The 27,268-nt window shown below is 48.3% G+C and overlaps 1 protein-coding gene across 3 annotated transcripts; it reads left to right on the forward strand.

The window, feature by feature from the left end:
* Tspan33 (tetraspanin 33) lies at positions 1-24,165 on the forward strand. Of its 3 annotated transcripts, none has more exons than XM_041675742.1 (8): positions 1-341; positions 15,960-16,017; positions 16,584-16,711; positions 16,988-17,062; positions 19,548-19,643; positions 22,254-22,382; positions 22,763-22,924; positions 23,115-24,165. In XM_041675742.1, the coding sequence occupies exons 1-8, from the start codon at positions 240-242 to the stop codon at positions 23,214-23,216; spliced, it is 852 nt and encodes a 283-aa protein (XP_041531676.1). In that variant the 5' UTR covers positions 1-239; the 3' UTR covers positions 23,217-24,165. The 3 variants fall into 3 exon arrangements, with proteins under 3 accessions (XP_041531676.1, XP_041531677.1, XP_041531678.1); XM_041675743.1 differs by having other exon boundaries at positions 16,587-16,711; XM_041675744.1 differs by lacking the exon at positions 1-341 and adding an exon at positions 15,320-15,382.
* Positions 24,166-27,268: the final 3,103 nt, after the last annotated feature.

Below are 27,268 nucleotides of genomic sequence, written 5' to 3' on the forward strand. Positions count from 1 at the left end.
TAGGCTGCTCTGCGGCCGCGGTGGAGACTCCGCCGCTCACGCTGCCCGCCGCGACTCCAGCGGCGGCGCCGTTCCCGGGCCGCGCTGCTCCCCGACGCACGGCTCGGGCGGCTCCCGGTGCGGTGCGGCTATCCCGGCGTCCGGGTCCCCGTGGGTCCGCGGCTCACGTCCGGGGCTGCGGGGCACGCAGGTGGGCCGGCGGCCGCCGGGAGATAGGCCCCCGGGGGCAGCTGCGGACCATGGCGCGGAGACCTGGCGCGCCCGCTGCCTACGGGGAGGAGTTCTCCTTCGTCAGTCCGCTGGTGAAATACCTGCTCTTTTTCTTCAACATGCTCTTCTGGGTGAGGCTCGGGGGTCAAGGGGCACAAGGGCTGCAGGGCATCCCCGGAGCGCCAAGGCGGGCTGCCTGTGGCTGGGGGAGGGCCGACCTGGGCTGTCCGGTGCCCAGGAGCGTGGTGAGTGGTGCCGCCTAGTTTTCTCGGCTGGTGACACTTCGGGGGGCATGTCTCCTGGGGAGGAACACCACTGTGCCTCTGTGTCAGGAGGGGACGTTAGGAGGGGGCATCATTCTTGTTGCCGGGGATGAAGGTTTAGCAGGGATGAGGATCTGTGTGAGGCCAGAAGAGATGTGTTTGGGAGAAAAGCTGGTTGGACAGCCCCATGGGCAGGTTTCATGGTTAGGGACTTTCAGGCCTGGGTGCTGGAAGGCCCGACTGCCAAAACAGGCAATGGGGGAGAGGGAGAGAGAAGGAAGGGAAACCCCAAGCCTTCCCTCCCCCAGTTCCTCAGGGGGATGGGTCAAGGGGCTTTATCTCTCCCTTTTGCAGGCCTCAGTGTCTGCTCCTGTCAAGGCTGAAAAGGGTTAAGAATGGCCTCTAGGTCCGATGTATATCCTGCTTATCCCAGAATGGCCCTAAACTTTGCCCTACCTCCTTCAAGACCAGCTTTTCCTCTCTGAGCTGACAGCCTTCAGCTACTAATTTAAATAGGGTCCTCTGTTGGACTGGAAGACTGGGAGCCCCTTCAGAATCTTCTGTTTGGGGGTGGGAAAAGTGTAAACAATGTTGACCTAGGGCTCCAGACACCTGGGTTTCAGTCCCTACTCTACAATCCTTGTTGATTTGACCGATCTGGGTAAATCCATTCAAGCCTGCAGGCCTTCCTTCTCTTCCTCCCCCGAAAATTCCAATCCAGTGTGATGGAGAGGTGGCAGAAGCGGGCTGAGAATTCAGGGGGAGCTCATCAGAAAATGTTAGCTGAGTCCTGTTTCACCACTAGAGAGTGCTTGGGCCCCTCTGGATTTGATACCAGAGGGAAGTCCTTCCCCATCTCCCCATCCGCTGACAGCTCCTAGCACACCAGAGCTGCAGCCCCCCCTAAGCCTATCATCCGTGCCTACCTCAGCCTGAGACCAATAGTTCAGATTTGCGGGAGGGAAGAACAGTGGGTCTAATCTGTTTCCTAGGAGAAGGAGCAGACCAGACATGTGAGCGGCTGCCGGAAAGGTTTCACAGGGGCCATGGTGTGAAGTGCAGAGACGGAGTACATAAGTGTTAGCCTGTTGGGACAAATGAGAGAAATCCCAGAGGGGGCTGGTGACAGCTCACTCTCAGCCCGCATACTCTTGGGAAGACTGAAGTTTGGGCTTCTGTCAAATTCTCGGTTTTACAATTAGGATAAAAAAAAAAAAAACACGTAGCAATCATCCTGGTAGACTTCCACATTTTACCGGGGAGGAAGCACAATCGCAGCGATGGCCAGTGTCTTCACCAGGGTCTAGCAGCTAGTTAGCAGGCCTGGACTGGTGATTTGCTACGGAATCCGCATGCTTGTCAGGGAGGCCCATGGCCCAGATGGCTGCTACTGTAGCCTATGGGGTAACCAGTCAACCTGAGTTCTCATGGCCTGGGTTCTGCTTTCCTGAGAGGTTTGCAAACAAGAAAGCCCCTCACCAGCACAGTTCAGGGCTGAAGGGTTATACTGATGGGGAACTCCACCTGCAGGGGTAAGTACCAGAGGCACCACTTTCAAGTGGGTCCTCCTTGGATGCCTCTCTCTTCTGTCACCCTCAGGCCAGCAGCTGGCGCATCTGCCACTCGTGTCCTGGAACATTTTCTTGAACTGTTATGCTCTACTCTCTTTTATCAAACAAATAACTTTGGGGGTCACAGTCCAGCAGAGAGCCAGGTTCCTAGGCCCATTTACCTTGGTTAAAATGCTTCACGAAGGCATTCTGGCCATCCGTTCACATGGGTGACAAAATGCTCCCTCACCTTGGGTAAACGTGACCCTGCCAAAAAACTAAATAAACTAAAATAAAATAATGCTTTGATTTCATTTAAAATCAAAGGCTATCCATGTTAGTACTACCCCCAGATTAGGGCAGAACCCCCTTTTGGCCTATTGCAGACACAAAAGGTTGGTGGCTCTAGAAATAGCACGTGGAAGGACAAGAGCCCTAGTTTCTTTCCGGCTCCTACTTACTGTGTGACGCTAAGCCAACATATCTGTCTCTCTGTCCTTAATCTTTCCCCTTTAAAGGAGGAATTTGTCTATTTCTGTAAGCTATGTATAGAAGAATAAATCACTTTGGGAGCCGCTTTCTCTCGTTAAGACCTGGGGCAGGATCTAAGCGTGAATCTCTCCGTGTCTTGGTCCCTGGGACATTGGCCTCCCTAAGGGAGGGTGAAAGGGGAGGTACTTTTCAGGCATTGCTGATTATCACTTCTCTCCCAGGCCCAGAGCCCCAGTTGTACCCCACACCCATGCAGCTGTCAGTGAAGGACAACTTCTCCAGCTCCGAGCTCGTCTTTGTTCCCGTCTGCTTAAGGGACTGGTATGCAATGTCCCTTGTAGGCTTCCCCTAGCCTAATCAAATTCCCCTTCTCCGCATGGAAAGCACCCATGGCCAGGACAGTTGGGCCACTTTGTAGGCAGAGTACATGCATCTGGCCAGCTCCTGGGGAGCTATGTAGGGGTGCTGTTTGTATCTATGCCTGATACACATTAGGAAGGTGGCCAGCATCATCTGGGCTCACATTCAGGGATTGTGGTGGCAGGGGCCACCTCTACTGCTGCAGGAGCCCTGGCTCTCAGGGCATTTGTAGTCTGATTTGGAAGGCTGATGCCTCCCTTGGAATCAGAATCAGTCTCTTCTGTTTATGTTTCAAATCTCATTTCCTCTTTGGCCTGGAAGCTCTGGTTTTCTCCCCAGAATCAGGTTGCTGGGCGACGGATTGTTGGGTTTCCATGGCCTGAAGTAACTGCTCCAAGATCCTAGAAGTTGTATTAAAACTCTTTAGAAGTAACTGCCTTTCTCCACCTCCCTGTGTCGGTCACCTCTGTACAGAGTTAAGACAGTGCTGTGGGGAAACAGGGTCTTAGCCTGGGCAGTATCAGCTCAGCTCTGCTCCCTGCTGACCCTTTATCTCTACACAGGGCAGCAGTTGGGGTGCTCACTTGGTCCCTTCTTTTCCTCCCTCACTGCAGTCATGTGCTTATGTATCTGTCTCCCCATCTAGACCCCAGGCTCCTGAGGGAAGAGACTGTTGAGTTCAATTCTGGATGTTTTGTTTTTGCTTTGATTTTTTTTTGTTGTTGTTGTTGTTTTGTATCTTTTGTTTCTTTGTTTTTGTTTTTGAGACAGGGTTTTGCCATGTAACAGCCCTGGCTGTCCTGGAACTCACTCTGTAGACCAAGCTGGCTTCAAACTCACAGAGATCCTCCTGCCTCTGCCTCCCACGTGCTGGGATTAAAGGTGTGTGCCAACACCACCCACCCAGCCAGTTCTGGATTCTCAGTACCTGGGGCAGGAGTAGAGGTTGATGGAATGTTTGTTGCCTGAGAGAGCAAAGCTTTGTCGATGGACACACAGTGTCCCTTCTCTCTCCCTCCCTCCTAGGCTCATTCTCTCTTCCTCATAGATTTACCTGCCTGACAGCTCTCCCTTGAGTTGGGTCAGACAAAAGTGACAGCCATGCCCATGGGTAGCTCCTTAGAGCCACATGTGGTTGCCACTCCCAGCATCTGGATTTCTTCTCTTTATCTGTGACACATTGAGACCCCATCTGTGTCTTCCATAGGCCAATCCCAGCCACTGGTGAGGACTCTTAAAAAAAAATTAGAGTCAGGCAGTGGTGGTACACACCTTTAATCCCAGTACACAGGAGGCAGATGTAGGCAGATCTCTGTGAGTTCAAGACCAACCTAGTCTACAGAGTGAGTTTCAGAACAGCCAGTGCTACATAGTGAAATCCTGTCTCGAAAAAACAAAAAACAAAAACAAACAAACAAAAAAAAAACTTACCCTTGTAAGCTCTCAGATTTGAAAAGAAGGCAGTATAGTGAGAGAGAACAGAGGAAGGTTAACACGCTTAACACTTCAGATCATGGTCAATAGAATTGTAGTTGTATTGTAAGGATTGACCTAATACTACCTTGTTATCAAAATGCCATTTTGTACTATAGGGCAGCATAGCCAATACACAGCCTAGAGAAGGCTTAGGAAATCTGTTGGTTTCCTAAACAACATGCATATATATATTTGTTGTTTCAAAAACCCTTTGGAATAAATGTCATGCTTTGGATGAAGAAGTAGCACCCATTATAATCCACTCCCTGACCATTATTTTTGGAGTCCTCCAGACACTGAGAATCATCCCAGACCACCTGTGGCGATGTAACTTGCCTCAGAAGCCAGGAGGAGGTGACCAGACATCAAACCTAACAAAATCCTGTAGTCATGGAAGGGTCTTTCCATCTCTCCTGATACACTTTCCCACCTCCTCTTCTCCCCCACATTCATGAAGCCAGCGGGCTAGGGAGGCTTCAATAAACGAAGCAATCAGATTCTTGTTTTGTGTTTGAGACAGGCTGGCTCAAAGTCACTATATAGTCAAGTCTGACTTTGAACTTCTGATCCTCCTGCCTCTACCTCCTGAGTGCTGAGATCACAGACAAATTTGTACCACTGAGTCTAGCTTCCTTCTGATTTCTTTTCTTTTCTTTTCTTTTTTGAGACACGGTTTCTCTATACAGTCCTGGAGGCTGTCCTGGCTATCTATTTTTTCTCTCTTCTCTCTGTCTCTGTCTCTCTCTCTCTGTGAGTACCTCAGGTATCTGTCTTCACCTTGTTTAAGACAGGGTCACTTATGCTGCCTATGCTAGGGTAGCAGGCCTTAGAGCTTCTAGGATTCCCTTGTCCCTGCCTCCCATCTCACAACAGGAGTTCTGAGATTGTAGACACTGTGCCACTAAGTCCAGCTTTTCACGTGGGTCTGGGGATTTGAACTCAGGTCTTTGTTCTGGGACTAGAAGTCCTTTGCTCAGTGAGCCATCTCTCCAGCTGCTCTTCCTGATTTAGTGAGACAGGCCTCAAACTCACAGAGATCTTCATGCCTCAACCTCCTGAGTGCTGGGATTATAGACATGAGTCACCATGCCTAACTCCTTTAAAAAAAAAAACAATAGAGATGCCAGATTATCGAATTCCTGTAATCCTATAACTCAGGAACCTGAAGAAGCAAGAGGGTCCTCAATTCAAGGCCGGAATAGACTATTCTGAATTCAAGATCAGCCTGTCCTGCTACCAGGCAAATTCCAGGCAAGCCGGAAGCACGGGCGCATAGTAAGACCTTGTCACTAAAGAACAAATAAGCTTCAAACCACATAAATGGCGGTAAGAGCCATCACATCGTGTACGCTTTCCTATCTCCCCTAGAAACTGCTGCTCTTACATCAAGTAGAAAGTTAAATTTTCAGCATATTTTAGAAGGAATTTTTAAAATGTAAAATTCTGCTCATAGTCCTAGTAACAGACTGTCAGACGATGAATTAGGCTGGTCCTTCTAGGACCTTGAGTTTGGATTGGGGTGGGAGGCTTCACTGTGTAGCTCAGGCTGCCCTTGAACTCACAGCAGTCCCCTTGCCTCAGCTTTCTGAGTTTGGGGACTCCAGGCATGCGTTACTATGTCCAGCAACTGTTGGGTTTGAACAGTTTTACTGTGGGAAGCTCTGCTGGATTTCCCTTCCTCATGCGTTCCTTGGAAGTGCAAAAGCAGCCACGATCTGAGGAAGACACCAAAGGGTCAGCCACAGACGGAATGAGGGAAGAGCCCTGCGGACTCCTCCATTCCATCAAGGTAACATCCTCCAGTTCAGAAGGAGCAAGCCAAGAGCCGGTGCCACACAGACAGTCGCCTCCTCAGAACTCCAGGATCCGCAGTTCTGGGATGACCAGCATGTGGGGGTCTTGGGAAATGAAGGCTGGGCCCTGCTTTGGTCTGGGAGGCTGTGATTTCCTCCATTCCACCCAGAAATAGGATAGAAAATCTGAGAAGCAAAGGAGAGACTCCTTCCTGTTTCCTCTAAATAGGGTTGGAGTAACTGCTTTCTCTAAGGGTTGAGTCTGGGACCTCGGTTCTGGGAAAGATTTGGATTTCCGGGCAGTGCAACAGCTGTCTTCTACCATCAACCTCAGAAGAGGGGCAAAGATGCTAATGAAGTGGCCAGTGAAAACACACACACACACACACACACACACACACACACACACACACACACACACGCTGTCTGCAGATGGATTAGGAAATGTGGAGCCACCAGGCAAGGCCCGTGTTTTCTCTAGGAGGGTTTTCTGACTGGTAGGCCCTGCTTCTTCATGCCATGTCTTCCCCTTTCAGGATGTCATTTAGAGATTCAGGATTCCCCCTAGGCCTTGCTGGTACCCTGTTATTTTCTCATGCTATCTTTCCCCCCTCCCTGAGCTCTGCCTACTTTGGAGATTGCCAGCTGCTCCCGAAGATAGCCGAGGGCAGCTGTTCTTCCTGTCTGATGATAGCCCATTGGAAACATGCACACGCGCGTGGGGTCCGGGGTGCCTGTGATGCAGAGATAAGAGGGCGACCGGCCCTGTGGCTGAGGTCCTAAGGCTCTGAGGACTAGAATAAGTTCCCATCCCATTTCAGCTTCACGACCTGAATGAACTAGCATCGCCACCTGAATGCCGTCAACTTCAGCCCTGTAAAATGGAGGCACTAGTGCCCTCACGGTTGGGATGAGATAGCATGTGTAAGTGTAGTCTGGAGCGGGCAGAATGGCTCAGCAGATGAAAGTCTCTTTCTCTAAATTTGGTGACCTGAGTTCAGTCCTTCTGGAACTCAGTTCTCATGGAAGGGGTGAGCCAACTCCTTAAAAGTTGGCCTCCAATCTCCATATGTACACCGTGGCATGAGCATGCATGTGTGGACACACATACAAACAAATGGGTGAATACATAAATAAATGTAAAAAAATAAATGAAGTTTAGTCTGGTGCTAGCTCTTGGCACTCACAGAAGGGAGTCCTACTACTGTCCCTGGAAGCGGCTCCTAGGAGTCCCCTGCTGGAGGTGGGCTTAGGTGGAAGGCCCTACGGTGAAGCCTCCTTCAGGGAGGAAGAGAGTGCTGTGTAGATGGGAGTGAGTCAGCCTCGAACTTAAAACTGGTTTGCTCACAGTGCCACCATCAGCCATAGAAAGATGACAATTAATGATACTAATATTTGGCAATGATCAATATTTTCTGTTTTACAAAAGCTCCTTGCATGTGTGTAGCATCTAGAAACAGGGCCCTGCTCTTATCTCCCAGGGTTTGGCAAACCACCAGCTACCAGTTTGCCTGTAGTCGTTGATACTGAGCTTGGAAACCTGTGTTCAGTGCCTCAACCTGAGGTCGTGAGCTAGTACAGTACGGGCTAGAACAAGGCTTTTTTTTTCCTTACATATATCCAATCATGGGTGCCTTTTCCTAATTTGCAAGAGAAGGCAAAATAATGGGGAGAATTTTCTGTTTCCTGTTTTCTTTTCGAAAAGAAAACAGGTCAGTGCCTTGGCTGTTAATCCTCTAGTCAGCACTGGAGAAGAGGCCCAGTAACAATACTGTAATGGAAATAAGGAAACTATTCAGAGTACAGCCTGTGTTGTTTTATGACATGCAGAGACATATATTCAATGGCATATTATGTTAGTAAAAGTGTTTCTTTTTATCATAGAAATTAGTGTCCTATGCTTCCTCAGAATACAACAATATTTATATAATATTCCCATCAAAAATGTGTAATTTACCAGGTGTGGTAGCAAATGCCTGTACTCTTAGCACTTGGGACACCAGGGAAGGAGTGGAGGGGGCGTGGGCAGTAACAGTAGTTCAAGGTCACTCTCAGCTGCATAGTGAGTTTGAGGTAAGCGTTGCAGCAAGATCCTGTTTTAAAATGTTACCCCAGCTTGCCTCCTAGCCTGTCTCCAGCTTTTCCTAGGGACCCCCTGTGATGACACTGGCCTGGGGTGCAGATCAGTACCTCAGCCCACATCAGTGACACTTCTTCTGGCGGTCGATGGGGATTAACACAGAGACCACAACTGGACCATGTGCAGAGAGTGAGGGACTGAAGCACCGGGTTCTAAATGGGATGCTGTCCTCCCCCCAAGACGCAAAAGAGGAGGCAGAAAGACTGTAAGAACCAGCGCTAACAGAGGAATCCAAGGAAACAGTGTCTTCAGGACACAGCAGGGCCCGTATATGTGAACTCCCAGAGACTGGCAGCATGCATAAGACCTGTACAGGTTCAAATCATATGTGGTCCTGGCACGAAGAGGGCGAAGTGGATATTGGGTCCCTCCCCTAACAGGAAAATTATCTGCAACTGATACCCACTGGTAAAGGGAAACCAGTTTTCTCCAGTGGAATCTCACTGAGTATATGAACCACACTTCAGAACAGGCCCCGTGCCCAGGTGCAGTTGACCAACACAAAACTAATCTAGTGCTGGTTTTAAGGACGTTTTGTTTTTGTTTGTTGGTCTTTTGCTTGTTTTGTGGGGGGGGGGGTTGTTGTTTCTTGAGTTTCTTGTTTTTCTGGGGTTTTTTTTGTTGTTGTTGTCATTTTGAAACGGGGAGAGAGAGAACATAAAGTTGGGTGGGAGGAATTTGGGGAGAGGAAAAACATGATCAAAATACGTTATATTTGGCCTGGCGGTAGTGGCACACGCCTTTAATCCCAGCACTTGGGAGGCAGAGGCAGGCGGATCTCTGTGAGTTTGAGGCCAGCCTGGTCTACAAGCGCTAGTTCCAGGACAGGCTCCAAAGCCATAGAGAAACCCTGTCTTGAAAAAACCAATATATATATGAAAAAAATTTCAATAGAAGATGCTACCCCAAAAACCTAAGTTTAAAAAATTTAAGGTAGTTTTTTGTTTTGTTTTGTTTTGGTTTTTTTGGCTTTTCAAGACAGGTTTCCACATATAGCTTTAGCCTGTCCTGGAACTCACTCCATAGACCAGGCTAGCCTCAAATTCACAGCGATTCACCTGCCTCTGCCTCCCAAGTACTGGATTAGTGTGTGCCACCATGTGGGTCCCAGGACTTGACTCAGGTCCTAGGCTTGTTGGCAAGCTCCTTTCCTCACTGACCCCTTCACCAGCCCTTATTTAAAAAGGCTTTTTAAGACCAGCTTTTCCATGCTAACGTCAGCCTGCCGTGTCTGTTGCACCGATGCTGTCCTGCTCTGGACTTCAATCAGCCTCCCTTAGTCTCCTTACCTCTCTCCTCCAGGATACTGCATCACATTTGGTTGCCATGTTTTCTTCCTCTTGGCTGTGACGTTTCCCAAACAGGTTTTTGATAGCCTTGAAGGTTGCTGAGGGTCTTTTGTAGTATTTTGTAGACATCTCTTTTTTTTTAGAACTGCCCATATCTTGCTCATGGTGTTCGTGGGGTTGTGGGTTTTGAGGGGAAGACCACAGTGGCAAAGTAACGTTTTCCTCACTCTGTATTATCTCAGTGATTCGTCACCGTCACTCCTCTTGCCGCTGATCTTGATGGAGAGCCTGGGGTGCTGTGGGTCGGTTTCCATGGTGTGTAATGGTTTGTTCCTCTTCTGTGCTGTGGTCTTTGGGGAAAGACCATGCCCGGTGCACACTTAGCAGCAAGGAGCTGTGTTCTACCTCTTTGATACCTACGTTTATTAGCTATTGTCTATTTACTAAGTCCTTTATTTGTGTCAGTAAAGATGCACAAATAATCTGTTTTATACTGTGGATCATAATACAGTTAGTTTTTATTTTTAAATTACCTGTATGTGTATGTGCATGTGTGTATGGCTGTGTGTGTGTGAGGGTAAATGTCTGAAGAGAACAGAGGAGGTTTCAGATCCCCTGGAACTGAAGTTCCAGGCAGTTGTGAGTCACCCAGAGTGGTTACTGGGAACCAAGCCTGGGTCCTCTCTTCAGCCCCCATTCTTATTTATTTTGATGCTTAAGTTTTTCTAGCTCTGGCCTTTGGTGGTTCATTCACTTGGTGCCTATGTCTCACCAATAAGTGAATTTTTGCTGTGGTGTGTGCGTGCGTGTGTCTGTGTGTGAGTGCCCATGTGGAGGCCAAAGGAAGACACTGATTCCCTCTACCATTCTCTGCCAGTTTCTCTGATACAGGGCCTTTCATTGAATGTGAAACTCTCCACTTCGACACAGCTGGCAGATCAACAAGTTCTCCAGTTATGTGCTCTCCAGTGTTGGGGTTACAGGCATACTTAGCCATACCCAGCTTTTACGTGGTGCTGGGATCTGAACCCAGGTCCTCATGCTTGCATGACAAATCCTCTTACCCACTGAGCCATCTCCCCTGCCCCAGTTTTATGGCTGAATACTTTCTTACTTTCTGCCCCAACCTGTTCCATGTTCTTCGTAATACATTTCTGCTCTGGTCCTAAACTAGCCCTTCCTCACTGAAGCCCAGGGGATGACCATTTTCATTCCAAGGTGATAACTCACTGTATATATATATATATATATATATATATATATATATATATATATATATATTCATTGGTGCATACAAATTATTTTATATCATTTGACTGGCAGCTCTTCAGGAATATAAATTTGCATAAAAGCTAGACTCAGCTATTTTGAAAATGGTACCTAGCTTTTAAAGGTTTCTAACCAGGCTTCATTCTGTCCATTCTCTGAAAACCCACTCTAAGAAGAGCAATGACTTTATCTCTGTCCTCGTGAAAGGAAGTCATTATTATGGAGATTTTGTAGCAAAGACTGGTACCCTAGAAAGATTACTAGAATGAGGTAGGAAATTGCACTGGGTTCAGACGTCGCCACAGCATCCGTATACACTTGACCAAATGTCCCTTCTGCTCGTTAGCTTCCTCTGTATTTAGGGGTGAGTGTAAGGGTCCGGTTCTGAAGTTCTGTTCAGCTTTGAAATTTGATGCTGTTAATATCAGCAACACTCACCTTGCCATGGCAGCAGCTTTGAGGGATCCGGGGAGGGAAGTGAGGGCAAGAACAGAAGTGTGGGAGATAAGCGGTGAGATGCAGGTCTGGAGAGCTCCGAGGAAGGGCATCCTTACTGATCACATGAGCTACTAATAATAGTCAGGCCTCAGTCTTGATTTTAACGTAACCTAGCTCCAACTTTACATTCCTGGTTGGCTGCACTTTAGACTTCAAAGTCCTCAAGCTGGCTGCCCTGTGTGATCACCTGGAACTCTTCAAGAACTATGCTTGCCTGGGCCTCCTTGCCAGAGATTGTAAACTATTTGCTTTGCAGGGCAGTGGGGGCATTAAGAGTTGAGGTACCTCCTCCACTCCCAGGTGCCCAGGTGACTCTATGGCAGGTGGAGTTGAGAGCCATCGCTCTAAGTTATAGATGCTCTTGTTTTCTCTCCGGGATAACACACAGATTGTAGGTCCTCACAGTACCTTATACTAGCAGCTGATTGGTTGGATTTGAACAGTGTATTGCATCCTGTCTCTCCAAACTTAATGATTAAAATAAATTTGGTCTCTCACGTTTCTAGAGGTCCAAAATCCAAAACCAGCTTCCTTGGGCTGTCATCAAGTGTCAGCAGTACCATGCTCCTTCCTGTGCTTCCTGCTCCAGCATCCGAGGCTGCCTACATCCATGGCATCGCATCCATGGTTGGAGTGATGCGGTCCATGGTACCTCCACTGCTCTACCTCCCTCTCTTCCTGACCCTCTTCCTTCCTTCTGATAAGGTCTGCTTGTTGGGCCCTGGGGGGTAATCTCTGTTTCTAAATCTTAAATCACATTTGCAAAATGTCTCTTTGGCCGTGTAAGATAATATATTCATAGATTCATAGAATTAGGACATTATTGTCTTTGGGGGATGCTATTCTACTTACTCTAGTAGACAGAGCTACTGTTGTAATTACAGGCCCATGGAGAGAATTAAGTTGCCCTATGATATGTTGCCTCTCTCCTCCCTCTCTTCTGTTCCTCCTCTTCCCTCTCTCTTGTTGAAATAAGGTCTCATGTAGCCTATTCTGGCTTCCAAATTTCATAGTTAAGGCTGGCCTTGAACTTCTCAGTCTCCCGGTTCTTCCTCCAGACCACTGGGATTAGAGCTGTGCACCATCACGCCTGCTGATTTGATCCCTGTACAAAGTTATCCAGTCTAGAACATTTTAGCATGCAAGGAGACTGGGAGCAACAGAAACACGGAATAGATACTTGTTTTTAATTCAGTCCATAGTAAAATGGTACTCAGAACTGCAGTTATATGTAGTGACGAGGGAATTGCATGCTATACTGGCTAGCTGTGTGCATCAACTTGACACAAGCTAGAGTCATTAGAGAAAAGGGGCCTCAACTGAGGAAATGCCTCGATGAGATCCCGCTGGAAGGTGTTTTCCCATTTAGTGACCATTGAGGGAGGACCCAACCCATGGTGGGTGGTGCCATCCCTGGGCAGGTGGTCCTGGGTTCTATAAGAAGGTGGGCTGAGCGGGCCAGGGGAAGAAAGTCAGCAAGCAGCTCCCCTCGGTGGCCTCTGCATCAGCTCCTGCCTCCAGATCTTGCCGTGTTTTGAGTTACCTGTCCTGACTTCCTTCAGTGATGAGCAACAATGCTGAAGTGTAAGCCTAATAAACCCTTTCTTGCTCTTTGGCTGTCATGTTTTATCCCAGCAATAGAAATCCTAACTAAAGACACACTGTGTGTGTGTGTGTGTGTGTGTGTGTGTGTGTAGGGCAGGGGTTGGTTTTGTGGAGTAGGTTCCAGGTACGGCAGCAAGTGTCTCTGCCTGTTGAGCCATCTGCTGGCCCAGGTGTGGTTAGTTTTAAGGGACAGAGACATTTACTCGTACTATCAAAGGACCCTTCCATACCTGGAGGCAACTGACTTATGGTTTTCCTAAGCCTAGCCATGCTATAGGACTCACATTCGGCTCTGTAAGCTGTCCTGTTTGTTCTGGGCAGAATATGAAGGCTGATAATATATGGAGCCAGGTCTAAGGAAGGGCCAGATTTCAGTTGTGTGTGTGTGTCGGTGTGTGTGTTTGTAGACAGGGTTGTGGATGCACAAACACAGATTTGGAGGCCAGTTGATAATGCTGGCCATGAGTCAGAGGAAAGGCCAGATGAAGGAGCAAGGAGAAAGGGCTGTAGATTCACAAAAAAAAAAAGCGTTCCGGAGACTTATTTTTAATCCAGGATTAGCCATTAACTCACTAAATAATAAAGAATTTTCAGAAATAAGTGCCACATGAAAACATACCTTTTTCACAGAGGACTAGTTTGACCCTATTACCTGTCCTGGGGCTCAGCTCCCTGCTTTCATGGAAGACCCCTCCAAATGGCCCTTTCCAGCTGATTCTTGTCTTGCAGGATGTGGGGGTCTAACTGCCATGCCCTTCCTTACCGAGTTGGTCAAGTCCCTGCTACTAAGAACTCTCTCTGCCAGAGCTTGGCCTCATCTATTGCCATGGTGACAGTCAGCTGCTGCTTAGCACCAGCCTGGAAACCGGGCTTGAAGCTGAGCGGGGAGCTGGGGCTACAGAGCGCTCTTGGAGGTCCAGGGATTAAAAGCCTCTGGGGACCTTTAATGGGTTTGCTCTCACAGGGGGGAGCCGTGACATTTGTCAGGCCTAGGTTGTATTCTTCCGCGCTGGCACCGGAGTCTATAAAGGTTCCTTTCCGTGGTAGTGCCAGGAATCACACACACTCCTGCCTTTTGTGCCCATGTGCATTTTATCCTTGGCTTCCAAGGGAGTTGGAGAGCTAGAGCCCGCATCTATCTGCCTGGAAGCCCTGCCTTTTGATGCAGGTGGGTTAGAATTCAGAATCGCACAATCCCTGTGTGATCACACTGGTGATGGATATTTAATGTCGGAAATTGTGTTAGGTGCTTTCCAAACATTATTTTATTTAACTCTTACAAAAATATTTTTTTCTGGACTGACGGCATGAGTCCGCGGGTATAGCTCAGTGCCAAGCCTGACAACCCCAGTTTGTTCCCTGGAAGGAAAGAATCAGCTCCTGCAGGCTGTCTTCTGACCGTGTGTACGGTGTGGCATGAGCCCATACATACGCGAATGAAGAAATGAATCAACCATTAAAATTAGCTTATTTTTATTTATGTGTATGAGCATTTTGCCTGCATGTATGAAAGTTGCCCTCAGAAGCCAGAGAAAGGGACCAGATTGCCTGACACTGGGGTTAGAGGTGCTTATGAGCCGCTGTGTGGGTGCTGGGAACTTAACCCAGGTCCTCTGCAAGAGCAAGTGCTCTTACCACTGAGATATTTCTCCAGCCCCTACAACATTTTTTAAGATATAAGAAATACAAGTTCAATGGGGCATAGTGGCTCATACCTTTAATCCCAGCACTTGGGAGGCAGGCGAGCAGATCTCTAAGTTTGAGGACAGTCTGGTCTACAGAACAAGCACCATTACAGCCAGGGCTACACCGAGAAACCTTTCCTGGGGGTGGTGAGAGAAGAAACAAACAAAAAAAAAGAAATATGAGTATTCCTTTTTAAAGTTTTGGCTAGAGCGATGGCTCTGGCTCGGTGGTTAAGAATGCTGATTGCTGTAACTCAGAGGACACCCACAGTCAGCATTTCACAGACACCTGTAATTCTAGTGCCGAGGGATCCAAGGATCACCTACGCCATCTTCTGGCTTCAGTGCACATCCACACAGACACAAATAAAAATAATTTTTTTTTCCTTTGAGGCAGGCTCTTGCACTGGAGCACAGGCTGACCTCGAACTCTTAATTCTCCATTTCAGCCTCCTAAATGCTGAGATTGACTGCCATAAACCATCCCACCTGGCTCTTTGTCCTTAATTCCAGCTTCACACGCAGGAATCAACTGAGACTCAGAAATTTGTCCTAGGCCTGGGTCTGAAAAAGCATGGGATAAAACCGGACTTGCTGAACATAGCGGACAATGAGGACTACTGAGAACTCAAGAACAATGGCAATGGGTTTTTGATCCTACTGCACGTACTGGCTTTGGCGGAGCCTAGGCAGTTTGAATGCTCACCTTACTAGACCTGGATGGAGGTGGGCGGTCCTTGGACTTCCCACAGGTCAGGGAACCCTGGTTGCTCTTCAGAGCTGATGAGGGAGGGGGACTTGATCGGGGGAGGGGGAGGGAAATGGGAGGCGGTGGCGGGGAGGAGGCAGAAATCCTTAATAAATAAATAAAATTTAAAAAAAAGAAATTTGTCTTAAATAGGGTTAAATATCTGAATCTCTCAGAAGGCCATGCTTTGTTTCAATTGCATGTGTGTGCGCACGCATGCATCTGTGTGAAGTTTTGATGCTTGTGATTGAACCCAGGCCTTGTGCTGAGTTATACCCTCAAGCCTGTCTGGAAGCTTGTGTTTCTAATCGCTGTTCCATTCTATATGAAACTTGTACTATCTTAATTTCTGCACCTGTGAAATGGGGACACTCTGTCTCACAAGATAGTCTTGTCACAGAGAAAGACGGAGCCGGTACTGGGCATTTCTCACGGAGGTTAAGTGGTATTCGCATTGTCACTGGGGGCAGGCAGGTGGGGATGTTGCACCCGGACCCCGGGAGAGCTGTCCTCCCTGCCCTCCTCGCAGGATTTTCATTGTGTCCAGAGCTCTCGATCTGACTCCTTGCCTCTTCCCACAGGTCATTTCCATGGTCATGGTGGCTGTGGGTGTCTATGCCAGGCTGATGAAGCACGCAGGTGGGTTCCAGGTCTCCCTCTGCCTCTCACACTCTCACCGTGCCCTGTTTGCTTCCATCCTGGCCCTGGGTCATGTCAGACTGGCGGTTCACTTGGGCATTCCTGAGCCCCCGTCCCTCTCCCAAGATCTGCCTACCCGTGAGCCTAAGTCCTGGAGAGAAGCTGAGTCTGTGGAAGCAGAGAGCAGTCAAGGACTTTGCCCTCCCTAGCTAGTTTACCCTGAAGTGACTCAAGCTGGATTCCTCTGTGGAGTCTCTAGGAATCCACCCAGGCATGAGCCCAGTGTCATTCTAATTCATCTCTGGAGCGGCAGTGCCGCCCCCACCCCGCTCCCCGCCGTCCCACCAGGAGCCTGCTCCCCAGTTCCTGCAGTTACACGCCAGGACTTCTCTACACGCTTTCTGTTCTTCCCTGGGGAAGGTCTTGCTTTCTCATAATCATCACCAGGCAAGGAGACTCCCCTAGTGCAGGAAGAACAGTGTGGGTACACCCCTCCCATCCCATCCATTCCTGGGAGCCCCCTTGGAGGGCACTGGGCTCCAGCTGAGGGTCAGCCTCTCTCCCAGAAGCAGCCTTGGCTTGTCTGGCAGTGGACCCCGCCATCCTGCTGATCGTGGTGGGTGTCCTTATGTTCCTCCTCACCTTCTGTGGCTGTATCGGATCCCTTCGCGAGAACATCTGCCTTCTGCAGACGGTGAGTGCGCAAAAGCTCCACAGAAGGGCCTCGCTTTCCTCTCCCCTGTGCCTTCTGTCATGTGCTAAGGTAGCAGAGTGCTCTGGGTGACCCAGCACAGGGTGGCCACCTCTGCATCATAGTCCTGGAGGCAGTAGCCTTTGCCATGCTGGAGGGGGGGGGTGTGTGTGGAGAAGAGCCTAGCTGCCTCTCAGTACTCAGTACTCTGCTTGGCCCTGGAAAGGGCTGTTTCCCTGAGCAGTGACAACTGTCTCTTGTCTTGCCTGTGTGCCACAGTTCTCCCTCTGCCTCACCATCGTGTTCCTGCTGCAGCTGGCTGCCGGCATCCTGGGCTTCGTCTTCTCAGACAAGGTAACCCTGGGAGCCTAGAGGCCTCTTCAGTACCAGAGGGAGGAAGGGGAAGTTCCTACTCCTGACTAATTAGCCACAGCACTTTCTCCCCTGGGAAGTACCAGCTTTTGAAAGGTTCCCTTAGGGGTGAATAAATGGCCTTTAACACCAACCTCTTTAAAGAGAATCTCATGATAGTAAGGCATTTTCCTTTGACAATCCGAGATGCCATTAGAGAAGAAAATTCTATGACCATGAGAGACTTTAAAATAACCTGCAAACATGAATGGTAAATGACCCGAGTAGAACTGCTATCAGGACCGCAGACTTGAAGAGACTCTTAATCGAGAACTCTTTATTGAACTAGATGCATAGGCAGAGGGAACCCCGTTTCCCACACTTGGAGGTGGGCTGTCCTGAGGCAACAGGCCTAATTAAGAACCAGCCTTTCCTTTCATCCTAGCACTGGGAAGCCAGAAGCAGGGGGATCACCATGAGTTTGGGGCCAGCATTGCCTGTTTAGTGAGTTCCAGGCTAGCTGGAGCTACATAGTGAGAAATCTGTCTTTTAAGATAAAGGAAGAAAAAAAAAAGTAGCCAGGTGTGGTAGTGCACACCTTTAGTCCCAGCACTCAGAAGGCAGAGGCAGGTGGATGACTGTGAGTTTGAGGACAACCTGGTCTGCGTAGTGCATTCTAGGACAGCCTGAGCTACCTAATGAGAGCCTGTCTCAGAAACCTGGGTGACTGGGGGTGGGGAGAACCAGAATTCCATTCTCAACTGACAGATAGTCAGCAGGAATAAAGTACAAGGCTGTGAGATAAAATCACAGGAAAAGAAGCCAGGAGTGATGGTACATGCCCTTAATCCCAGGTAGATCTCTGAGTTCCAGGCCAGCCTGGTCTACAGTGAGTTCTAGGACATCCAGGGGTACACAGAGAAGCCCTGTCTCAACACACAAATACACAAAATCCACAGGAAAAGTAGTTGAGCAGAAAGAGACCATGATACGAAATTGTGAAACTGAGCAGTCTTGAGCTGATTTGTAGCTGAAAGCCCTTCCTTCTGCCTTAATAAAGTAGATGCATCAAGTCTAAAGAGATGCAGTTTTCTTGTGTCCACTAGGGGTCAGTGTCTCCGCACAGTAAGCTCTCCTAAAATCAACACAAAATTCATTTCTTCGTGGCACTAGTCAATAGCTATTTTGAGGTACTGGTATGCAGAGGCAGACAAACACTGCATTATTTTGAAAGCTAGTTCTGAGAAGCAATGACGTCAGGATCAATGTTTCTCTTGCCCCACCTGAGCCCCAGAGTGGATGGGCCTTGAAAACCAACCGTCTTCCCTTGTTAGGTCGGATTTCAAGGCTGATTCGGGTTAAAGATGATCTGAGGGGATATGACCGTGACCTTTGGTAGCTGTCCTAGTTTTGAACTTTAGTCTGTGATTTGCCCCCGCTCTTGGGGGGGGGGGATTAGTGACTGCCTTGTCGCTAATACCGCTTAGTGACCCAGGCCCCTACATTAGGCTTTCTCATTGGTATTAAAGAGCAAAGAGCATGAGTCCTATCTCTCTAGCAGTCAGGCTCTCCCGCTTCATCCTGCATGAACAAGGACCGGAAGCTTATCATGGCCTCAGTCACCAAAGCTCGCAGGGCTTCTCGTTAAATTTATAAGGTCGTTGAAGGGCATTTGTGACAGAATGAGGCTCGCTGGTGAGTTCATGGCCCGCAGGATATGATAGAAACATCCAGTGTGTAAAAAAGGAGGCCAGCATAGGAGACAGTGACAACGACTACGTTTGCTGGAAAGATGGGAGCTGGTACTTAGGTAGGGACTTAGGGTCATTTGGCTTCACTAACTTTAGTGGCTGTCAGTGAATACTCAGAATGGGATGGGAGAGTGCCAAGCCTGTGCTGATCTGCTGGGGCATGGCATAAGACTGGGAAGGACTACCCTGGGCCTCTGACCACACTGCAGTATGTATGTATGTATGGCGGGTGCCCTTCTGCCCTACAAATTGTGCTCTGACCATAAAACAGGGAGAAATCTGAAAAGGGGAGCAAAAAGACAAAACAGTGTTATATAAATTACTTTTCTGTTGCTGTGATAAGATACCCTGACCAAGGCAACTTAGAGAAGAGTTTATTTGGCTTACAGATCCAGAGGGGTAAGTATGCCACGGCAGGGGAGACAGGGCAGCAAGCAGCAGGCATGGTGACAGAGGTAGGATGCTGGGGACTCACATCTTGACCCACAAAGAGGGAAGAGAGTGCACTGGGAATGGTACAAGTCTTTTAAACTTCAAAGCCCATCCCCAGTGACACACTTCCTTCAACAAAGCCACACCTTCCACATCTCCCAAAATAGTACCACCAATGATATTCAAATATCTGAGACTAGGGGGCATACTCAAACTACCACAGATGCCTGTCTGTGTTTGCTGTTATTTCTGAGGGAATTAATAAATTATGGATTAATCCTGTGTCCTGATTGTGTATCTGGCAGGCTCGGGGGAAAGTGAGTGAATTAATCAACAATGCTATTGTGCATTATCGAGACGACCTGGACCTGCAGAACCTCATTGACTTTGGCCAGAAGAAGGTACCAGCCAAGCATAGTGTGGTCATCCAGTGTCCAGGGGGGTAGGGGCTGAAAGTTACGGTTGTTCAAGAAATGTCTCACTCTGTAAGCCTGTGGACTTCTTTTACTTGCAAAGTCATATATTCTGGGAAGGACTTTGTGGGAGAAACAGGTACTGTTAAGAGCATAATGGTACATATAGTATTCATAATCTGCTGCTTATGTAAAGAAAAGGACAGGAAAGACTCTGAGTTCTTATTTGCAAAAGGATTCTGGAAGAATTTTTAAGAAATCATTGTAAGGGGTTTCCTGTAGGGGAATGAGGAGCTATATATTTTATTATATATTACATTAAAAATTGTGAGCCGGGCGGTGGTAGCACATGCCTTTAATTCCAACACTCAGGAGACAGAGGCAGGTGGATCTCTGTGAGTTCGAGTCCAGCCTGGTCTATAAGAGCTAGTTCCAGGACAGGCTCCAAAGCTACAGAGAAACCTTGTCTTGAAAAACCAAAAAAAAAGTGGCCAAATATACACAACCAAAAATACCATTTTTGTTTGTTTGTTTTTCTTGTTTTTGTGAAACTAGGAGTAGAACTCAAAGCTTTGAACATCATGGGCAAATACTATAACACTGGGCTGTGCCCACAACCCAGAATTTGCCATTTTAAGTATTAAAAATATTTACATTAGCTGGATGTGTTGACATAACTTGTAATCCTCCCTGCTTGAGAGGCTAAAACAGGATCAAGAATTCAAGGCCTTCCTTGTGAGTTCAAGGACAGCCTGAGTAACTTGTGAGACCCTGGGGTTGTAGCTCGGTAGTAGAGCACCCGGTATGGGTGAGGTCCTAGGTTCAATCTCCAGTATAGGAGGGGAAAAATCACATTGTATGTACCCATTGCTAAATTTATTAGCAGAACTGTCCCGTCTTTGTCTCTATGGCAGTACACACCATCCCTTGTGCTAGGGCAATGAAAGCAGAAAGATTGAGAGTTCAAAGCCAGACTTGACTACATACTGCGTTCCCCGCCAGCCTGGCTGCAGGAACCCTCATCTCAACACAAAACGAAACTCTTCAGGCTGGTGGGATGGCTGAGAGGGTAAAAACCTGACTAACAACCTGAGTTTGATGCTGGAGCCGCAGGGGAAGGAGAGAGCTAACTCCCAAAAGTTGTCATCTGGCCTTCACACACACACAGACACACACACGGACACACGGGAACAATTTAAAAACTAAAACCACTTCATTTTTCTCGACTGAACTGTGCCCATTTCACTCTCATGGAGGCAACCACAGTTGAACTTCCTGTGAATGTAACTACTTTGGGGGCTTCATATGAATGGAATTATGCAATATGTGTCCTTTTGTGACTGATTTCTTTCACTTGGCTTGGCTTCAAGTTTCATCTATGTTGTAGCATGTTCCAGAATTTCCTTATTTTTTAAAGGTTTTATTTGTTTATTATGCAGTGTTCTATCTGCATGTATGCATGCATATCAGAAGAGGGCACCAGATCACATTGCAGATGGTTGTGAGCCACCATGTGGTTGCTAGGGATTGAACTCAGGTCCTCTGGAAGAGCAGTCAGTGCTCTTTACCCCTGAGCCATCTCTCCCTGCTGGCTCCAGAATTTCCTTTTTTAAGACTAAATAATACTCTTCGAGTGACTGCCTTATTTTGTTCAGCAGCGGGTGGACACTTGAGTTGCATCCACCTTGTGGCTATTTTGTGCTATGCTGCTGTGAATCAAAGGGAGATTTGAATGGAGTTGTTTTCAGCTCCACTACTGATTGTCTCTTCCCCTGGTCAGCGACTTTTGACTTTAGGATTTAGTTTGCTTCCCTGGAGTAATTGTGGACTCATGATGTTGAAGATTTTCTTCTTGAATTTTTTTTAAATGTCAAGTTTTTCAGTTTGGATTTTATTTAAAATAGTTTTTCTTGGTAGTGCTGAAGTGAATTAGGGGTCACACAGTCTAAGCATATTCTCCATCACTGCACACCCCCAGTCTAGCCAGAAACTTAAGTATCTCCTTCTGTCAGGCTATGTTTTATAGGGTTGTAAACCCAGAACCTTCTCTCAAGAGGTTACACTTGAATGATATGTACAGTTGTGTGTATGGGTGTGTGTGTGTGTGTGTGTGCTGCATGTATGTGTGTGTGTGTGTGTGCTGCATGCAGTTGGAGTATCAAGCACTAACTAATAAGACACATGAAGAATTAAAAAGAGAATTTCTTCAGGTGAAAGCAACCAAGAAGCTTGAGTTCATAGATGTGTTTAGAATAACTTGATGTTACAAATGAACCCCACTGGCCACCTCAGTGTGGGGAATCAGGGGGAATCAGTGATTTTTTTTAAATTTTTAAATTTTTTTAAATTTTATTTGATTTATTGTTTTTAATTGAGCTATATATTTTCCTCACTCCTCTCCCTTCCTCCCCTCTCCCCTTTCACCCTACCCCCTACCCCCCTGTGCTCCCAATTTATTTAGGAGATCTCGTCTTTTTCTCCTTCCTAGGCGGATCCATATATTTCTCTCTTAGGGTCGTCTTTGTTGTCTAGGTTCTCTGGGGTTGTGGACTGTAGGCTAAACCAGTGATTCTTAATCTCTCTGTGGTCTTGTTGCAGTTCAGCTGCTGCGGAGGGATTTCCTACAGAGACTGGTCTCAGAATATGTACTTTAACTGCTCGGAGGACAACCCCAGCCGTGAGCGTTGCTCGGTGCCTTATTCCTGTTGCTTGCCCACCCCCAATCAGGTGAGCAAACACCCTACTTCACTTCCTCCTGGGAACACTCCAAGTTACTTCCTGGTCAGCAAGGCTGTTATGGTGACACTCTATCCCCGTAGTTTAACCAGTTGGTGTGCAGGGTGGCTGGCAGATGCTTGTGTTCACCCCCCTGTAGGGTCACGCTTGCCTTTCACTCCAACAGCCCACGTGGGCTTCAGAAGAAGCAGGTCTGAAACCGAGCATCAGACCCAGGGAGTTTGGAAAGGAGTTCTACAGTAAGCTACTTTTACTCCAGTATTCTCTGCAGACCTTCTCTGACAACTTAGGGAGTTGGGAAAGTTGGCACGTTTATCAGCCAGTGTTTGCTGGTGTGGGGGTGTCATTCGGCTTCTCGACTTTTCCCTCAGGCAGTGATCAACACTATGTGTGGCCAAGGTATGCAGGCTCTTGACTACTTGGAAGCCAGTAAAGTCATCTACACTAACGGCTGTATTGACAAGTTGGTCAACTGGATACACAGCAACCTGTTCCTACTTGGCGGTGTGGCACTAGGCCTGGCCATCCCTCAGGTAACTTATCCTGTCCAACTTCAAGGTTTTACAAACGCTGCAAAGGCTGTCATTTGTGGAGGAATCCAGGGATCAGTTGGGTACTGACATGGGGTGAGGGTAGGGGTGCTTGCTGCCCTGGGAAGACTAAGCCAGGGAAAGCCAGATAGTCCCTCTCTGCTGAGGGCTACATCCATTCTGCCCCTTGCAGCTGGTGGGAATCCTGCTGTCCCAGGTCCTCGTGAATCAAATAAAAGATCAGATCAAACTGCAGCTCTACAACCAACAGCACCGGGCTGACCCGTGGTACTGAGAAGCCTCCCCGTGCCGCCTGGCCGTGGTGATGGGCAAGCCTCATGGACCAACAGCAGAGGGTACTGAGAACGGTACCCTATGGAGATTTGGATTTCAGACCCCCAGCAATGAGGGCCCAGTGGAAAGAAGCAAACTCCAGAAGACAGGGCACAAGATGGCTCAGGTCTCAGAAGGACCTGCCTCACATCCCCCATCCTAGCCTCAGCATTGTTAGAGAACTATTTTGTCCTGTTTCTAACCTTGAACATTTGGGTTTGTGTTTTCAAGTTTTGTCTGGTCAACGGTGTGTGGGAAGCAGCGGTGGTACCGACAGCTGTAGGGGTACTAGCTGCGTAGCTTCCCGAGGCACAACAGACAGCCCTGTTAGGGCTGCTCTGGACTAGGTGGACATACTTGGAGTTTGCTGCCAGGGCGACCTGGCTGTGGAGACCAGACACTAGCAGCCCTGCCTGGAGTCCAGTTGGCATAACCCCAGCTCCGGAGGGGAAGGGAGTGGAGCAGGCAGAGGAGAGTGAGCCTGGGGGTTGCATGGGGACAGTTGGGTATATGGGGGTAGAAGTGGAAGGGGATATGTTTACCAAATGCTTGCCCTGCCACCCTCCCAGGTACTCAGAGTGAGCTACATCCTGCCCCTCCTTCATTTCCATGGAAACATGGCAGCAAGGGCAAGGGGTACAACAGCAGCCAAATTCATCCCCACCCCCTTCGCAAAAGAGTTTGGAACCGTGGTCCCTATATTCTGCAGTCGGCAGAAGCCGGCCTAAGCCATACATGCCCTTGAATTCCTCTCTGTCTGGCCCTCCCTCTCCAGCAAGTGGGGTTTTCTTTAACTTGGCAGAAGAGTGGCAACACCCTCCACCCTCATCTCCCAGCACCAGAACTCGGTGTTTCTACAGTGGAAGAATCAGGAATCTGGCAGAAATGGCAATAAAAGTTTGTTGACCTGGGCTAAGCTGTCCTACATCAATTTTCCATTCGGGCAACTAGAAGAGAAGGGACCAGACCGTGGGCCCTGCCTCCTGGAGGAGACTTGAGACCCCTAAGTCACACAATGCCTCCCTGTTCCTCCACACGCCCCATCTATCTACATCAGGGTCGTACTCTCCGGTCTAAATTGGGTAGAATGATTTCAGGTGCTGATCTGAAGAAACGGTGTCACTTTATCCCAAAGCATTACCTTTGTTTTTGTTTTGGTTTGTTTGCTTTTTCTCAAATGACAGCGGGTTGAAATTTATTTAGGATGGCGTGTGGAGTTAGGAAAGAGCACTCGACATGTAAGGGAAAGGCTCGGTCCATCCTCCGTCTTTATCTCGAGGAGCTGGGTCCTGGCGGCCAGCCTCTGTTAGGGAGGACTCAGCAAGCCCTCCGCAGTGTGTGGGGCTTCCTCAGGCTGGAGCAGCTTGCGAGGGCGGGGCTCGGCTCGGGGCGGGGCGGGGAGGCTCTGCTACATGGGTGGTCCCCACACCCGTGATCTGGGGACCTAAGAGAGCATCGACCCCTGCACCCGGGGTCTTGGATTGGGGGAGTCTTTGGCCTGGCCCAGGGGACTTCAAGAAAATCCGTCAGGTTCTAGGAAACAAAAGCGTTGGGGATGCCTCCCGCCCTTAGGGTTTCCTTTGCCAACCTTCTGCGCCTGTGAGGGCTTTCCAGCAGGCGCCTGGGGCCTAGGCCAATGTTTAGCGCCCAGCTTGAAACAACGGGAAGAAGAAATAAAATCATCATGCATATAAAATCACGAGCAAGAGCCCTTTTATTCCGAAAGAGAGGAGTGAAAAAAGCTCTTTCGTGGTAAGATGCCGTTCTCCAGGAGTGCCCAAAACGTGCATTTTATCCCTTTCTTCTTCCAATGATACGGACCCACAGAATGAATCTTGAGTTAGGAACTGGGGTGGTGTGTATTTGCCAGAACTGCGGCTTTGAGTAGCTCACCGGCGGTGAGGTTCGCTTGGACTACAGACCAGTTTCTCCAATTTCTGCCAGAGCCCCAGATTTTAAACCCAGTGAATAAAAAAATGTTCAGAAACACAGCTCAACGATTCTGGCTAAATTCAAGTTTGTGCTCCTCCCCCACACACACTCGCCTCTTTGCTAGGAGAGAAAATGTCTCCTGGATTAAGCAACTTCTTTGTGGTGAGGGGTTGTTTGTTTGCCTGTTTGGTTTTTCGGGAGAGGGTTCGTCTGTGTAATAGCTCTGGACCAGGCTGGCCTCAAATTCAAAGAGATCCACGTGCCTCTGCCTCCTTAGTGCTGGGACTAAAGGCATGTGCCACCACTGCCTGGCTAAGGACAGCTTGCTTGCTTGTTTTTTCTTTCTTCTTTTTTATTTTTCAGTTAAATTTCTACATACTGCTAGTAACTTCAATAACTTCAGTCAATCAGGAGGGCTTAACATTAATATATTGGAACAGCTGATCAAATAAAAATTAAGAATTAAAAAAACCCAAAGGTGAGTGGGTATCCAGTGGGGATTCGTCACTGACTGCTGAAATCGAGCTACGAGGCCCGAAGGAACCCGCAAGACCAGCAGTTGGTGGATACCTGGCTGGGTGGTCTAGCCAGAAAAGTGCTACCAGGTTCACACCTACAGCTAAGCAGGGCTTCTTTTATCTGCCTCCGCCTCCCTCCCTTTCATTTCTAAGACAAGGTTTCACTGGCTCAACATCGTGTAGACCAGGCTGACCTCAAATTCACAACGATCCACCTGCCTCTGCCTCCTATCTTTTTCCTTTTCAACGGATTATTATCGCAAGCTTAGTGTTTCAGAACACAAATCTGTTATCATACGACTCTAGAAAACGGTCCCAAGTGAGTCTGGCCGAGCTAGAATGAAAATGTGATCAGGACTCTACATATTGGGGGCTCCAGGGAAGGATCTGTGATTTTCCTCCCCAGCTTCCAGAGGCTACATGGGTCCTTGGCAGGTCCCCTTCCTCCTGCAGAATGAATCATTCCAGCTTGGGTCATTGCCTTTCCTTTTCTCTACCTCTCCCACCACCCTTCTTATAGGACCTTGTGATTCTCCAGGTTGACTGTCCCATTTTTAAACCCTTAACTTGGGGCCAGTTAGATGGCTCGGGATAAAAGCACTCGCTGCCAAGCCTGAGTTGGATGCCAAGAACCAAACAGTAGAAGGAAAGAACTTACTTTTGTAAGATAGCCACTGACTGCCACACATAAGCCAGAAATGCCCCCGTGTGTATGTGTGCCACACAAAGTAACTAATGTAAGAGGTTAAAAATCCTTAGCTTAACCACATCTCCAAAATTCCTTTCACCGTGAGATAAAGACTGTAGGGCTTCAGACATAGACAATGCTGAGGGTGGCCATTGGTTAGCCTGTCACAACTTTTATTTATTATTATTATTATTATTGTTGTTGTTGTTGTTGTTTTGGTTTTTTGAGACAGGCTTTCTCTGTAGCTTCGGAGCCTGTCCTGGAACTAGCTCTTGTAGACCAGATTGGCCTCGAACTCACAGAGATCCTCCTGCCTCTGCCTCCCGAGTGCTGGGATTAAAGGCGTGCGCCACTGCCGCCCAGCCCCTTTTCTAGTCCTATGCACAACTAGAGGAAGGCAGTGGATGAACAGAGTTGGCTCCAGTTAAGAATGAGGTAGGAATTCTCTGGTCATCTCTATCACCCAACACGGACTGAGTGCTTACTGTGTGTACATACGATGAAGGTCATAGTACATATGCAGGCTTCATCATAAGGCCAGATGTGTTAATAGAACCAGGATCCATTTCAAAAAGAGAAACAGGCTGGGCACAGTGGTAAGCCTGGAGTCTCAGCTAGTCAAGAAGCTGATAGAGGAGCACTTGACGTCAGGACTTCTAGACTAGCCTGAGCAACATAACGAGACCCTCACAAATGGAGGGGATGTAGCACAGCTACCCCCAACAGAGGAGTTCGAGTGTGTTTTTATCAAACCTCAGAAACATTTTATAGCCGGGCGGTGGTGGCGCACGCCTTTAATCCCAGCACTTGGGAGGCAGAGGCAGGCGGATCTCTGTGAGTTTGAGGCCAGCCTGGTCTACAAGAGCTAGTTCCAGG

This window comes from Microtus oregoni, unplaced genomic scaffold, assembly GCF_018167655.1.
Source record: "Microtus oregoni isolate MIOR12 unplaced genomic scaffold, Mior012 000026F_ref0000081, whole genome shotgun sequence".
NCBI lineage: Eukaryota > Metazoa > Chordata > Mammalia > Rodentia > Cricetidae > Microtus > Microtus oregoni.